The 16,877-nt window shown below is 51.9% G+C and overlaps 1 protein-coding gene across 1 annotated transcript in view; it reads left to right on the top strand.

The window, feature by feature from the left end:
• LOC122371283 (alpha-1A adrenergic receptor-like) overlaps positions 1-15,826 on the top strand; it is a 29,386-nt gene extending 13,560 nt beyond the window's left edge. Inside the window, exon 2 of the mRNA XM_043347464.1 lies at positions 15,021-15,826. Coding sequence (XP_043203399.1) covers positions 15,021-15,280 — 260 coding nt within the window. The 3' untranslated portion in view covers positions 15,281-15,826. The remainder of the gene's footprint in view (positions 1-15,020) is intronic.
• The last annotated feature ends 1,051 nt before the right edge of the window (positions 15,827-16,877 follow it).

Here is a 16,877-nt window from a genome sequence, read left to right as displayed (position 1 = left end):
CTTCTTCTTTTCGTTGGCCGATGTACTCGAGGCACTCGATCTGCTCCCGTCGTGTGCTGCTGTCCTCGTCTGCAGAGCCGAGAGCGCCCGCTCTGCCTTGGCCTTCAGGAGGCGTCTCAGCCGCAGGAAGAACGCCACCGCTCGCTTCAGTCGGTACCATGATGAGTACTGCAGTAGAAGTCTGTCTGTGGGGTTCTTCTCTGAGGTGCTTGTGACCGAAACTATCGCAGGTCGCTTCACTTCTGCGTCATTCTGGTCCAGTTGGACAGGTAAGTTCAGATCCACAGGCCAGTGCTCTTCGTTTTTCCACAGGAACTCCGGTGCTGATGTCCATCTCGAACGATGGAGAAACTTCTCCACAGAAACCCCACGGGAGGCTTCATCAGCCGGATTCGACTTGCCATCTACGAATCGCCACTGACTTGGGTCTGAGTGCTGCTGTATGACCTGGACTCTGTTGGCCACGTATGTATGAAAACGGCTAGTTCTGTTCTTGATGTAACGGAGAACGGTAGAGCTGTCCGTCCAGAATGTAGTGCTGTCTACCGCTACTTCTAGCTCCCTCTTGAGCTGTGCGTCTAGACGTACTGCTACCGTGGCAGCTGTCAGCTCGAGGCGTGGAATCGTGACAGTCTTCAAGGGTGCTACTCTTGCCTTTCCAGCCAAGAATGAGCAGTGGGTCTTCCCTTCGATATCTGTCATCCGCAAGTAGGCTACTGCGCCGTATCCTGTCTCACTTGCATCGGCAAAATAGTGAGCCTGGCAGGAAGTGATGGCCTTGAAGCCTGGGGGCTTGTAACACCGTCTTATCTTGAAGTCCTGAAGGTGATGAAGAGCCTGCGTCCACTCTATCCACTTCTGTTCCAGGTGCTGAGGAATGGGGTCGTCCCATCCCAGGTCCAGCTGACAGAGCTGCTGTAACAGGATCTTCGGAGCCATCAGAACGGGTGCTACGAACCCCAGAGGGTCAAAGAGCGAGCTGGTTGCCGATAAGATGCCTCTTCTTGTTGCAGGTTTTCTCATGTCCTGAACTTGAACTCCGATCGTGTCTGATGAGACATTCCAGAGGATACCCAGAACACGTTTTTCGGCTGAGTCCGTCTCCAGTAAGCTTTTACTGGCTGCTTCTACCGCTCTGTCTTCTTCTGGGATGTGTTCCATGACTGACTTGTCATTCGAAACGAACTTCGTGAGGTGAAAACCCCCCTTCTGACATGCTGAGCGGAGCGACTCGGTTAACTTCACAGCTGAATCTACGTCTGGCACGGACTTCAAGCAGTCGTCTACGTAGAAGTTACGTTCTATCGTGTTCTTCACTTCCGAGTGGTCTTCGGTCCCTATGTCTTCTGCAGTTTTCTTGAGGGCAAAGTTTGAGCACGCTGGCGATGACTTGGCTCCAAAAAGGTGCACCCTCATCCGGTAGTCCTGTGGCTCCTGGGATGTGTCACCTTTAGGCCACCACAGGAACCGCAGTAAATCTGCATCTTTCTCAGGCACTCTGACCATGTGAAACATGCTTTTGATGTCAGCGGCGAATCCGACTTCTTCCTGTCGGAATCTTATCAGTACACCGAGCAGACTGTTTGTCAGATCAGGTCCTTGTAGCAGCTGATCGTTCAGTGACACGCCGCCGTACTTTGCTGAGCAATCGAAGACGACTCGCGTCTTTTCTGGCTTTGCAGGATGGCTGACGGCATGGTGGGGCAGATACCATGTCTTGCTAAGTCGATGGAGCTGTTCGGGAGGGACAACTTCAGCGTGACCTTCTCGGATGAGTTCTTCGACACACTCAGTGTATCGCTGATGTAGACCTTCGTCCCTCTCGAGTCTTTTCTTGAGCCCTTCGGCTCGTCTTTCAGCCATCTTGCGATTATTCGGTAGGCTAGTGTCTTCGTACTTCAGTGGTAGAGCTATTGGTCTTTTCACGTCAGTTCCGTGCAAAATACATTAACGCTTGGCGTTAGAGGTGCAACCGGCCCCCCCCCCCCGTTTCCTGGAGGTGCCCGGCATATGAGGGAGCCGGCCACCAGAGGGTGCGGGCGCCAATAGGAGGCTAGATAAGCGCCAGCGGTCGGGTAAGCAAATACGGCCTGCACGACAGATGCGTCCGGTATATCGCTGCTCGTGACAGGGATCTTCTTGATTGTGTATGTACACGGCAGTTTTACGCTGCCGCTCCCGTCCAGGCTTGATACTTGAAGTCCGGTTAGGGCTTCGCTGCTGATTTTTAGCTCGTCTTGCTCCACGGTCGTTATAGCCAGTGACGTTTCTTCTCCCTTTAGCTTCAACTTCTCAGCGAGAGCGTTGGTGATGAATGTTGCCGAGCTGCCACTGTCAAGAAAGGCGTACGTTTTGCTTTTTTTCCGTTCCGGCCCGTGACCAGCACGGGTAGTATGGACATGACAGGTCCGGCTCGGTCCGTCGTCGTTCCGCCACATACTTTACTTCTTGGCTCGGGCAGCGGACCGGGTCTTCCTTTTTCTGAATTTCTTGGGTCCATGTGAAGCAGAGTTGTGTGACGAGAGCCGCACTTCGAGCATGTCTTCCTTTTGCGACACTGTCTAGAGCTGTGCCCGTATCGGAGGCATCCAAAGCATAGGCCACTTTTCTTGACCAGCTCCAGTCTCTCGCTGGTAGTTTTATACAGCATCTTCTGGCACGCTTCCAGGTCGTGACCTTCCTTGCAACACGGACAGAGTTCGCCGTTTGCTGCATCTTCCGTTGTTTTCGTCACATGAATTTTCGATTTCTTTACTTTTACATCTTCTCTTCTGTTTACAGGTGATGACTTTGTTCCACTGGAGATAGCAGCCATCTCAGCGGTTCCAAACACGGGATCGGCCGCCACTTCCACTTCCTTCTCCACGAACTCCACGACATCTTGAAAGCTGGGCTTCGCGTCCTGTCTTGTCAGAGAGAAGGCTAACCGTCGCCAGCCCTCTTGAAGGGCGGCTGGTAGCTTGCCAACAATCTTCTGCAGGTTCTTTGGGTGGTTTACCTCAGTTAGACTGCTGATGTCTTCCATAGCATTCAAACAGCCTCTCAGTTTGATAGCGAAGTCTTCCAGCCCGTCTATATCCGTGGCTCTGATCGCGGGCCAGGTGAGCAGCGTTTCCACGTACGCCTTAGATATTTTGTAGTCATCGCCGTATTTTCGGTCGAGAGCCTTCCGAGCCTCAGCGTAGCCCTTTACTGGATCAATGTGCATGTAGCTCCGCACTATGGTGTTGGGCTTTCCGTCTGTGTATTGATCCAGAAAGTGCAGGCGCTCCGCGCAGTCTTCTGTCCTTTTGGCTATCCTGCTTTCAAATGCGCGGATGAATCCTTTATACTCCAAAGGATCGCCTCGGAAAGTCTGAATCTGCAACTGGGGTAGCAGAGTTCTCTTCTGTTGAGTTAACAGTGCTTGAATAGCTGTCAGTTCTCGTTGCGAATCGTCACTGTCATCGCCATTCGCAGCTGAGCCTTGTCGTCTTGGAATGGTCTCTTCATTGAGGACACTCGCGCTCATCTCAAGTGCTTTTTCTCTTGCTTCAGCAAGCGCCATTTCTTCTCGCAGCTGTAGCCTCTCTCGTTTCATCTTAAGCTCCATTTCTTCACGAAGAAGTCGTTCTTTTCCTTCGAGTAGAGCTACTTTGGCCTCTAGCTCTGCCCTCTTAAGAGTTTCTTGGGCTCTTTGGCTTGAAGTAGAGGAACTTGAAACGAGAGATGCATGTGACATTGAGCTTCTGCATTCAATTGCCTCCGCTTGCTCTTCGGCAGCTAGAACTTTCTCCAGTCTTTCTATCAGAACAGCCTTGTTGCCGCTTGTCGACAGTCCTCTTTTTCTGAGTTCTTCCCGTAGGGACTTTGCCGTACGTAACGGTAGGTCGTTTGGAGAGTCAGCTCCCATCTTCTTATGTACTTTGACTTACACTTGCGTTGTTTACGTTAAATGATTCTTACGTTAAACAAACTTCATATCTTCATATCTTAAACTTGACTAAAAGTAAGAATCATAAACGTAGAAAAGCGCTTTTGACTAAGTGTAGGCGCTGGATAATGCTTTACGGGTGGCTTGAGCTGAGTGATTTTTCTCTGATTTATTTCAAACTAAAGTTGATCGGGATGTCGTAATATTTCGGTAATAAAATAAAATATAAACTCAGGCACAAAATAGCACACTTCACACCGGTTCTTATCACCGTCTTTCTCACAGGTTCTTCTTCTTTCACGCACACAATCTCAACCACAACCACCGTCAAAAGCGATTTTTGGTCCGCGGCTACATGAAAGGCTTATCTTATTCTACACCACGTAAACTTAAATATCGCTTAACTTCTTCTTTCCTTGTCGTGCGGTTTCGATACTTATTTTCAAAACCCTTCTACTAAGCCTATTTTACTTGTTCAAAATTATTTCTGTCCTACTTTTCTACTTCAGCAAAATTTTATTTGGTTTAGCTCGTGCCCGTCACGAATGACGCCGCCGACATAGAAACGGCATCTACAGTTAGGTACTATTAACCCGGCAGTTGCTGGGGTATTTCGCCACCCACCGTTTGCTGGGGGGGGGGGGGGCGTTAAACGCCCCCAGCCGATAACTCGAGAACCAATAGGCGCAGCGAAACGCACGAGGCGGCAAACAAAAGAGCGCGACGAGACGCTTCAGATGAGTACTTTAAAGTTGAGTTTTGAGGTCACAGGTCGGGTCAAGGTCAGGTCAAACACCTGAAATCGGCCTTTCAGTAGCATGGACTTCAGGACTTCGCAATGGGCACCTCTCGTCATAAACTCTGTCAAAATGGTGCACAATCCATCGTATAAGGCCTACAAGAGTGTCAGCTCCATGTAGGGGTCAGTCAAGCATAGGTCAGGGTCAAGGTCAGGTCAACCGGGTAGGCACATATCCCCGAAAATCAAAACTGATATTCGCAGCCCGTGACACATGTTTTATGGGTAATTTGGGGCGTAGAACACGATGGTGATATTCATTATATCATATGTGTACGTGTTTGGCTAAAAAAGTTTAATTTAAGAAACGCATGTATCATAGTCGTGAAGTAGTCACGAGAAATTGTCAAGATGCAGTTCAAGATTTTGGAAAATGCGGAACGATAATCAATAATCGAAGATAGCCATTTGATTGTTCATGGTATTGGCAGTCTAATGGCGTTTACGGCATGTCTGTATGTCTATTCTGTGATTTTATATGATTTTTTGAACATACGCCGTTTTTGGTCGAAAATTCAAAAATCATGACGTCACTAAAACCTCGATATCTCAGAAATGTTCCGACCGATTTTTTTGAAACTTTGTCACAATAAACTTCAATCAATTCCCTACAGGTACCAAAAATTTGGCGCGCCTGCGGCGCGCCGTTTTTATGCTATGGCCCGGCGAAAAAAGTGGGGGCGTTAAACGCCCCCCCCCCAGCAACTCGCGGGTTAAAGCGCTATTGCGCTTTGGTTTCCATAGAAACATAAACAAATTGACGTTTATAATAAAAATAAAGGCTAAATAATGAAAACCAAAAGCCCAAATAAGTATGGTACTGAATAACTGATAAACCGGCATTTCCCTGAGACATTTCGTCGAGTAGCTGTGCTGCTAATATGGTTACCTATTGGTAATTGGTATGGTAATTGGGAATGGTAACAGAGGTAGTTGTGCTTTGATACGATATTGAGGACACAATTTTAACCTGCTTTTACCAGAACTGACAATTAAATATGGATATTCCTACCGGGACTAAATAAGCTCTTGGTTTTATCAATGTGGGTACTTGAGTAAATACATGCGTGTCATAAAAAGTGCACCAATTCAGCTCTTCTCTGTCCATTTGTCTGCAACATTTGCTCATTATTTTGCTGAAAGGTCACCTGTACTCCGCGATCGTAATGCTGTCTCCCCATTCACGGTGGATGATTTCAGGCTTCCGTCGTCCTTTTCGGAGTTCCGATTTTCACATTGGTTACCTATTGAATGGGAGCGTTGATATACCGCCCTGACATCGACCGGGCTCCCGTAAATGTCACAGGGTCAGTCATTGATAACACGGACTGCTGTGAACTCTTGCTCATTTCACGGTGAGCGCAACGACAGAGGATGACTCGGACTGGTGTGAATTCCTGTTCATTTCACAGTGCGCGCTGTGACGGGGGCGGCGCTCGTCCCCTGACACGCGCTGTCACTGCTGCGTCGGTACCGTCTCTCTCTCGGCGGCCCGGGCGCGTCGGTAATGTCTCTCCTGGGCGCGCGGCGGCCGCGCGAGGACCGTTTTTCCGGCCGGCCGACCTGTCGGACTAGTTGGGATGGATGGCGCGCCAGGAGCCAGCCACCCGGAATAGTGACGCCGTGCCGATAGGCGGGCGGCGCGCACGGCGCGGCGTGCTCCGGCGTACCCCACGTCATCGACCGACCACCTCGTATATACGTCTGTATTACAGCGCGCAGCGGGCCCAGCTTTATGCCTGAAACAGACTCTTTCCCCAGTCAGGAAATCGCATGCGAGAGCTTATTCCAATACATGGAAGCACGCGGGAAGAATTATAATGTATTTGAATAGTCTCTCGCATGCGATTTCCTGAACGCGGAAAGAGTCTGTTTCAGCCTCTACAGAACAGTATTCACAGCTGTGATAAGGCTACCCCTGATAAATGGCCGAACTTAAACGCACCGGAAAAATAATCAGGGAGATAAATGAAGCAGCGAGTTTTCTGAGGCGGCCCGCCGCCGGCTAGTGAGGCGCACGCGCTCCCTGCCCGTCGCCGGCTGATTGTCTCAACATGGGGTGCCGCCAGTATCAACGTGCTATGAGCTCTCCCTCTTTTAGTCGGCTATTGTACACTCAGAAAACACTTTGAGAACATTTTTGAATAAGGGCTCATATGAGTGCCAAAACAGGGCTCAAATCTGTATGATTTTAAAATCGGGATCAGTTAGGCGCCCTTTTCGGGCTCAAAGTACATTAGCCCCGAAAGCGGCATCAGTTCGTCTTCCTTTTCGGGCTCAATTCGAGCTGCGTTTTAGGGCTCCATACGACATTCCGCCATTCCGTCTTTTGCTGTTTTCAGTGCCATGTGTTGGTGTACCTACCGCCGTGATTTCAAAATGAATGGTAAGTTATTAGTTATCAGTTATCGCTATCTTTTAGAAAAAATCAAGATGTTGATGCTCATGCCATTTTAATCCCTTATCAATTAAAATTGTGGTGGTATTTGTTCAGAAAAGGTCTGATCTACAATTGTGGCGCCGTTGATACGAATACGCACGGGTTTGATTATTCGTTTTTCTTATATTTGCGCCACATGAAAGCATCATATCTGCATTCAGGATGTCAAATAGTGTAAGAATGTGCAGAATTTTTGTCTGGTTCTTCGTGATGATGTGATTGAAGCAATACTTTCAAGGGTAGGTAAGGATTTTGTTACTTGTTCGTAATGGTTATCTTGATGCTCAACTAAAATTAATCCTAACCTTGCCTACTAACCTATTAAGTTAAACTTAGTACCAATACCTACCAACCTACAACCTATTTGGATCTTTCATATACTTATAACATGCTGCTGTTTCTGCTAACATGCTGCGGAATGCTGGTTGACATGATGGAATGCTGGTATGACAGTGTTCCATGTTTCAGAATTTTAGGTGAATAACCACACATGATGGGGAAAATATTTTCATCCTAAAAATATGACAAGTGGCTTTATTTCATCTTTGCTAAAAAAATATGTCAAAAGTTTGATTCAACAGCCAGCTGCCAGGTTACGCATGACTTGACAGTTGATGCATCTACTCTACATCATTTCATTTCAGATCCTTTGAAGGTTCTGACAAAATCTGAGGTAAAAAATGGCATTATGCAGTTTTGCGGAAAGACTAAATCTATCTCATTTTGTCTTCAGATTTTTTTTTTATTGGGACACCCAATTGAAATCCAATTTTAGAACACTGTGACACCATGCCTGTGTGCCAAGTAAGAGGAAGGGTCTACAAGTATACATCAAGATAACCAATTATGGACAAGTTGAGACTTGAGTCATGAGCTCTTATTTGTGGTTACAATACCTTCAACTGCATGATTTTGCACAACTTCCATACAGGCATCCAGACTGGAAAAGGTTCAAGTCCATACTTATTCTGGTGCTTGAATATGGCAGTTCAAAGATGGAAGGCATATGATGCTACAAAATGAAAAAAGTAATTCAACTTACAAAAAATAGGTATTCATATCTATCCTAAACTAAACTAACCTAAACTTACCTAACCTAATCCAACCCAACCCAACCACCCCAACCAGCCCAGCCCAGCCCAACCCAGCCCAGCCCAGCCCAGCCCAGCCCAGCCCAGCCCAGCCCAACCCAATCCAAAACCTACAGTCTAAAACCTAGAGCTAAAACCTGCAGCCCAAACTGGAAAACATCCATATGGTACGCCGGACGCCCGTGAAGCCGTCATGCGCCGAAGTTCGGCGCAAGCTATTTTGCAATTTGCGCTGAAATTTCTGCATTATTTGCGCCGAAGGTTAGTGCCCTTTTGCGTCAAAATTAAGCCACTTATACAAAAAGCACGTTTACATCTGCTGGCCAAGGTTTTATAAACCAGACAGAACGCTCTGGGCCTTAACCACTCCTGACTCCCATGTTTGAGCGTCCAAATTAGTTGATGTTTCCATGGAAGCTGAATACCACAATACGTGTAGCGCACTGTAGCATCGTGCCGTGAAATAAGGCTCGGGACGGAAGTTCCGGGGTCACAAAAATTGGTGTGGCGGTGTTGTCGCGGCTGGCGGGCGCCAGCAAGGGGTTTAAGTTTACGACACCACTCTTGTTTCAGGAGAGGTGTCAGCGATTCGAGACTACTTGGGCATGCGGGCAGCGGGGTCGGCGTGGCTGCCTGCGGCTGCGGCCACACATCTTGGCGTCCTGGAGGCGGAGATGCTGATGGTGGCATGAGTCATCACTGGCTGCCCGATTTCCATGCTCCAAGACTCGCCGTGAGGGCCGAGGCGGGCGTCGTGCCGATGGAGAGATGAGGAGGGATGCGCTGGCATCGCGCCTACTGGCGAAGGCGCTCTCCCTCCCGTCGGAGGACCCGCCGCGTCGTGGCGGAAGCCCCCCCCCCCCCAACCGTGACTGAAGTCAGTGACCGGCTGGAGAGAGCGCGGGGGAGCGGTGTGGGACCACTGGAGTGGCGCTGCCCGCCGAGGCGCGCTTATCCACGAGACTGCCCCCGTAGACGCCAACAGACGGCGTCACGGTCCACCTGGACCTGCTGCCGATCGGGGCGTCCGCGACAGCGAGGAGGAGTGCTGCGGAGGCGTGCCTGGGAGCGCTCCCCCAGCGTGCGACGTGGGCCTGGGTCGACGGGTCTGCGACCGGGGGAGTAATAGGAAGGCGGCGCTGGGGTCCTCACCGAGCACCCAGACAGTACAACATTGGTACTGCGGGAGGCGGCGGGGAGGATTTGCTCCATTTACCGATCTGAGATGGTGGCGCTCAAGACGGCAAAGCAACATCTCCTGAAGCACCCGTCCTTCGAGGAAGACCCCATAATCATTTGCTCCGACTCGCAGGCGTCGCTGGCGACGCCACGAGGTGGACAAGTGGCCCAGACACCCCCCCCCCCTCATCCCCTAGGTGCCGCCATCTGGGAGTATATGATGGCCCTAGTGGCTGTAGGGGGCCGAAGAATCCACCATAGAAGGAGGGCGGCGATAGCCCGATTAAGCTGGGCGTCCAGTGGAGCCTCGGCTCTATCATGGGCATTGGGCAAGGACTCTGCGAGCACCCCCGTCTCCTCCATCTTCGACGGCACTCCAGTCAGAAAGCTGTCCCCACCCGAGTTTCCCAGCAGCATGGGCCACATGAAACCGAACAGCGCCGAGCCGCTCGACGCTGAGGACCAGGCGAGAGTAACAGTGAAAAGGTGAAACGCTCGAAACGGCGCGCTGCCGGCCGAGGGCGCCGAGCCGGCCCAGGCCGGCTGCGGGTCAAACAGAAGCCGTCTCCGCGGCGGCCGCCCAGTGACAGCGACTCGGACTGACGTCGAGGCACCGCTGCCGCCTCCGCCGACCAACCCGCCGCCCAGCAAGGGCAGTTTGAAGGCGGCTGCGCCGGTGAAGGTGGCGCGGCCTGGCAGGGGCCGCGGCCGGCCCACTCCCAGCTACCCGTCCCGCGAGGTGCTCAGTACCACCGACTCGTCCGATTCTGAGGCAGCGCCGTCGGCGGGCCGCCGCCAGCAGTGACGACGACCGGCTGGCGGCGTTCGCGCGGGACTTGTCCGACTCCTGGTACTCGGACTTGCCGCCCAAACTGGACGCCGGCGGCGTGAGCACCAGCAACGCCAATAAAAAGTCCACCTTCATCCGGCTCTTCTCGCACCGTGTCAAAAGGACTACGCCGCGCGGCCGGCCGGCCAACTCGAATGAGCGCAGCGAAGGGCACACGTCCCCGACGGCGGCACTGGCGCCTCCTGCCGCGCCGCTGCCGGCGTTGCTGGCAACGCCGATCCAGGCCCATCGATTTCTACTGTTTTGTTGCCTACGTGCCGCTGCCGCCGCTCAGCCAGCACAATGGCGTGCCGGTGTTGCGCTGTCGGATCGAAAAGCGGCTCGTGCAGCGGACGGACGGGTGCGGCCCGCGCGATGAGCCGCCGCCGCACACCGAGCTGCGCCGCGCGGACGTGAAGGTGGAGCTGGCAGCGGCCTGCTCAGTCCCCTCAACGGCGTCGACCGGCTCTCCGGCGATTTGCGGTCAGAAACGCCGCCGCTTCTGGGACCAAGGTGTCAGAGCGCGGCGCTGCCCGTGAGACGTTAAGTTAGCACAGGCAATGTCGTCTGCACTCCTTGCAGTTCATGTTGAATACACAACCATGTTGCGAAGTAATAGGCGCCGGGTTTTTCAGTTCATAGAACTTTTTCCCTGGCTATTACACCCCACAACCGAACACTGACACCTTGCACAAGTATGACTGTGTGTATGAATGTTAATAAATACATGAACCAATGTTGTGTTTTCGGTTCCAGTACCTTCTTTGGGCACCTCGGCAACAAGTAAGTAATCCGTTAGCTTTGCCACACCTAAGATAGGCTCCCACGTTGTTATTTGCTCCCGGGTTAACATAAACCGGTTTAACGTAACTTTTGCATCCCGGCCAAAATTGCCGGGTTAACTGTCCCACCGCTCGAGACTGGCGCTAGGCTGGCCGAGCAAAAAAAAAGTTTGTCCGCGGCTTCGTCTTATTCGCAGCTGCTGGACACGGGGGAGGGGGGAGGAGGGGCTGCATCGGACGAAAAGCGGGCTCTGGTATTAACTGGATTTTTTTGCCAGCTGGCGCCGTATGGTGGCGCTAGCAGAGCTTCTTACATATCAATGCTAGATATAAAAGAATAAATATTTACCAATCAATTTTTCATTTAAAGCCATTTGAAATATTTATGTCCATCCTACTACCGCGCTTAGGTATATCTAAAATTAAATACCTTTCGTGCGTCGCCAGCTGGCCAGCCAGCTGACGCAATCCAGCTTTTACCAAAGCCCCGAAAAGCGATGACGTGAGCCCTAATATTGGCTTCACCACACAATTTGAGCCCTCAAACTGGAATCAGGTGAGCTCGAAAATGGGGATCAGGCTGAAAACTGGTATCATAGTGAGACTAGTTTTAGAGCTTGACACCGATAATGGGTACTGACTGAGCTCTGTTTCTGCGATCAATGATACCGATTTAAGGGATCGTATGAGCCCATGTGGCGTTGCTCAGAAAGTATTCTCGAAATGTGCTGTCTGTTTTGAATATGGTACATTAGCCCGAAAACTGGTCTCTGAGCCCGAAAATCGGGACACTGTTTTCTCAGTGTATCCATAATTTCACACAATCACCCCTGATACCACGAAGGCCTTTGAAAAGTGTAGGCGTTTTTAGATCGGTGAGGGAATCTCCGTCCATTGAGGTCAACTCGTGCCCCGCTGTATTATAGGAGTTCCTGTGGGGGTTTTGAAAGGCCACATCACGGCTATCGTTCTACCATGGAGGCTGGGTACACCATGATCCATACATTCATACAACGCGCGGGGTCAAAGATCTCAGTCTGCTGTGGGGCGGCAGTCGCCCTTAGCAACATACGATTATACCCCAAATGTTGTTTTTACATCAATGGCTGTTGCCATGACAGAAGCTAACATTGCTGCACGTTTTATACTGGTGTCAGTGTTCTGCAACCATCTGACATGATGGCGAGGGAGTTGGTACTTGCATGCAGTCGGAATTATGAAAATTCGCAGGTTGAATGAAGCGCATTTCTGCTGTCCGAATAGAGTGGAATAGTGGTGCCTGTAAGGCAGCGAAAAATCGGCACCGATTTTTCGCTTCTGGATAAATTCTGGTTCACCAACAATTCGTTTGAGAAATGTCGCATAACCAGTCAATGAATGCCAGTTAACGGTAACGCCGCATCCTTGTTCAAACACATAGCCGCGGTTGACCTCCAGAACCACGCCGGCCGGCACTGGCGAGCGGTGGCCCGACCTGACCTTGCTGGAGGGACCGGGACATCACCGGCGGGCGGCCAGAGCGAGGAGAGCATGAGGAGAGAGAGAGAGAGAGAGAGAGAGAGAGAGAGAGAGAGAGAGAGAGAGAGAGAGAGAGAGAGAGAGAGAGAGAGAGAGAGAGAGAGAGAGAGACAGAGAGACAGAGACAGAGACAGAGACAGAGACAGAGACAGAGACAGAGACAGAGACAGAGACAGAGACAGAGACAGAGACAGAGACAGAGACAGAGACAGAGACAGCCGATACGGAGTTGTGGAGTAGAGGATGTCAACGGCGTTACGAGGGTTAACTGAGGTATACGCCAGCTATCTATTTTCAACATGAGGTCCCGTAATAAGAAGGAATAATTACTTTTTGATAATAATCAAAGGAGGCCAGAAACTACTTTGGATTATTTTTCCATAAGGGTATTTTCCATTCTTATCGTAATCATAATCATGCTAAAAAACGTTTCAAACCTTGTTCTGAGGACAAGGTTTGTGGTATTTTAATATTATGTTGTTACCAAGGCCACATAAAATCGCGCGGGCTGGAAGCCCCTTTGTGCGATATTCATTGCTTGATTTCCAGAATTTATCGCTGCTCATTGGAGGCCCAGACGGTGAGATATTTACAGCGCACTGAATTGTCTCATCTATGCTGATGTGTCACAATGAACCAGAAAATGGCTCGTGCCACTTTATATTTCCGCTTGGGAAATTCAGCCAGTTCTATTATTTCGGGAGCTATTTCTGGGCCGACCCGACCCGTTAGGAAAGAATGTTCCTACGAATCTTTTGGATTTAATTAACACTAAGGCCTTGCGATAGGTGTCAGGCAATAGGTACTTCAAACCAGCTCCTTTACTAAATAAAGCAACCAGAACAAACGAAAAGCTAGAAAAGTCTCGTTTGGGCTGCTACACAATACACATGCCAAGTGCTCAGCACGCTAAGTGCAATGTTCATAACGTACCCGCCTTTCACAAAACTGCGTGAATTTAATACGAATGAAAGACCAATTATGAGTGAAATGTTGGAAGTAGCCAGTAACAATTTGAAGCGCCCCAGTCCGAATAAGATTTGCGCTTCGGTAACTACGTCATACCTTTTATAAAACGTCCGTCGCTGAACCTCTGACTGGAACGTTGAGAAAAGAAAATCGCGGCATACGCGGCCAGTTGACATGTCACTTGACCTCCCCATACCCAATCTACCGCGCCCAAAGATAATTCAGCCTTCAGCCTTCGATACCGCTGCGAATACCTGCTATTCCAGTCCGGACCGTTCTCCGCTACAAGGGGGCGGCACCTCTGTCGCTAACACAAATATTTTTTTTTTTTAACAGTATGGATTGTCTCTTTACCCTTTTCGTGACTCGTGGTGACTGGCGATAGGCAGTTTTGCGGCCGCCAGCGGTGCTAGTTGGCTCCCTCTGTCTGTGGTGCCGCGGCGGTCTGTGGTGGGCCTTCCTCTCTGTGCCGGGGCCGGGCTCGTTGGTGTCTGGTGTACCGTGCTCGCGGGTGCCGGGGCCGCAGCGGCGCGGCTTGGCCGGCCACCGCTGCCGGTGACAGGTCCAGAGCGACGAGTGACGTAGACCGAGCGGCGGCGGCGCGAGACGGAAACGGAACGACAGCCGACGACGGCCAACCATGGAGGGGGGAGCAGGGAGCAGAAGAGGGAGAGGGAGAGAGAGAGAGAGAGAGAGAGAGAGAGAGAGAGAGAGAGAGAGAGAGAGAGAGAGAGAGAGAGAGAGAGAGAGAGATCCTAGCTGTAGCCTGCCGTGGTGCCAGTGCAGCCATATTAAGACCATTACCGCTTCATCTGGCGTATCGATCGCTATCGGCGCGTTTCCTGAACGCCAGAAAATAGCCTCCATGGTCTCTACATACAACAGCGACTGGCGTCGGTAGCGCAGCCAGCAGCCGCCGCCATATTTCCTCACCGCCTGTCATGAGCAAATCGCTGGGTGTGCTGCCCGCGCCCGGCTGAGCCAATATGCTCGGCGGCGAGCCATTTACCTGCGGTGCCAGGCGTGGTCGCCGCGGATAACAGAGCACACCGTGATCGACGCTAGCCTCTGTCGTGGGAACTTGACAGGATTGACGGCGCCCTGTTCGCGTCGATAATGGCCATCGACCGGAGCTCGGCCTTCGACAGCGCTAATGACGGTCTAAAGGAGCTGTCATGGGCTGGGTGGGTGCATTCTTTGACGCAAATTTGCAAATGGACACTTTCAGAAGGCATAGTGCTAAGCTAGCCTGCTGCATCTTCTGCAGACGTTGGCAAAAAGCAAGCATGCGTTAAAGACTCAATTGCGATAGTTCCACGGAACCAGTGGCCGATGCCGGTCATTTGAAGAAGGAGACTCATGCATTTACTTTTGCACTTCTGAGTAAAAGCGGCTCTCCGACACAGCACTATTGCCGTCCCCCCCCCCTCCCCCCCGTCCTCTGGCCACTGTTCCGCCGTGTACCGACGCCTTCTGACGGACCGTCGCTGACCGTTTCAGGGGCGCTGTGCTCCGTCTGCCACGTTCCCGAGCCGCTGTTCGCCTTCTTCTTCTGGCTCGGCTACTGCAACAGCTGCCTCAATCCCTTCATCTACGTGTGCACTTCGCTCGAGTTCAAGCAGGCGTTTCGGCAGATTCTGTGCGGCGGCGGCCGGCGCCGCGGCCCGCCGCCCGTCGGCGCCTCGGTGGTGTCTCGCGCGGCGCGGCCGTCGGCGGCGACGGCAGGCCGGGCCTCGCCGCGCGCCGCCGCCAGCGTCTGAGCACCGCAGGCCAGCCAGCGAGCCTGATTGCCTATGAGACACAAGTACACTGGCAGCTGGCGGCCCCCGCCGCTCCTGATGACTCTCGGATCGAATGAATGACAAGGTTGGCATTGTTGACATTGCGCGTCATTTACGTAATTCCTGTTCTCGCCTCTCGATGGCATCATAGTTCAGACTGTGCAATATCAGTGAATAGACTATGCAATATCGATGACGTTTGCAGGTGCATTGACTTTCAGCCGTGCGCGGTGCACCACTGCCTTTGTTTGTTGTTCGCAGCTTCACTGCCCTCAGCGGCGCGCCGACTGTTAGAGAGTCTGTGTGTATCTCCCGTGGCGCTTCTGATACTGCCGAAAGCTAAACTCCTGCGGGGGCTTTTAGGCTGCCGCGTGGCTTTTAGGCCGAGGTGGCCCTGGAGGCGTCCAGTCTAGGTTTGTTGTTCAGCGGGGCCCAGTGTGTAATGCCTGTGGATAGTTGGTAATTGTTTCAGTGTTACGTGTATCTGCTGGTGTTTATTGTTTATTAATAAACGGAATCGGTGTACGTCAAACATCCATCAACCTAAGGCTAGTCATGAATGGGCGCATTATGGAGATGGGACAGCCGAGACTGTTTCTTTCTGACCTGAACGCGTCAACGGCCTGTGTTGTTCCCATCGCGACAAGAACGCAGGCCATTATTGAGGCAACTAATTGATGCATCAGTCAGGATGATTTAGTCGGCCTGCCCTCTCCCCGGTAAGCCGACCTGAAACGATCATATATGCACACTGCTCACCCCGTTCCCACGTTTCTTTGTGTGGCAGCCGACACGGCTGTGATTTTGCCTCTGCTCGTTGACGATCGACCCCCCGGTCGCCTCAGCACCTGTGGCGCCCGGGGCGGTGCCGGCGGCGTCCGACTCTGCGGCTCCACCTGTGGCTGCCGCAGAGGATGTCTCCATTGGCGCGGTGCAGAGACGCAGCGGACCAGTCCGGGCATAGTGATAGGTGGCGGCGCGGCGGCCCGCAGCAGGGCCGCGCGTGCCGTCACGGTTCATCAGCAGACATCATCGGCGAGGGGCGAGCTAACGACGCCTCCGGCAATGGCCAATGATCAGCCGCGCGAAACAAATGACACAACGATCGGCTCCGCCTGCCGCCTCCCCACTGCACCGTTAGCCCCGCCTGTCGCCGCCCCCCCCCCCCCCCACCCACCCCCACAGCACAGCCAGCTCTGTCTTCACTTCTTCAGCCGCCCCACCCCCACAGCGCATGGCCTAACAGGATGGCCTCCTAACAGGACAGCCTCTGTCGTCCGCCAAACGGCATTGTCACATCAGCCTGCCTCCTCAATCACAAGAAAAGTGAGGTAAATACGCCTGTTTGCCTCCCCATAACTCAGACAGCCGCCAAAAGGGTGTTGGCAATAATGAAAATGGTAGTCATTTCGTACTCGACTTAAGCATCCTACAAACTTGTCACTCCGAAGAATTACGCGTTTTACTTTCTCGTGCCAACTGTAGTCAAGGCCAAGGACAGATTCAATGTCATGTTTAAAATTGACCTCAAATTTTGCACTTCTTCGAATACCCTATATATCAGATTGCAGTCCAT

Source organism: Amphibalanus amphitrite, unplaced genomic scaffold (genome assembly GCF_019059575.1).
Source record: "Amphibalanus amphitrite isolate SeventyFive unplaced genomic scaffold, NRLGWU_Aamphi_draft 001226F_arrow, whole genome shotgun sequence".
NCBI classification, from domain to species: Eukaryota; Metazoa; Arthropoda; class Thecostraca; order Balanomorpha; family Balanidae; genus Amphibalanus; species Amphibalanus amphitrite.
Note: the sequence above shows the minus strand (reverse complement) of the source record. Positions and strands in the feature narration are given on the sequence as shown.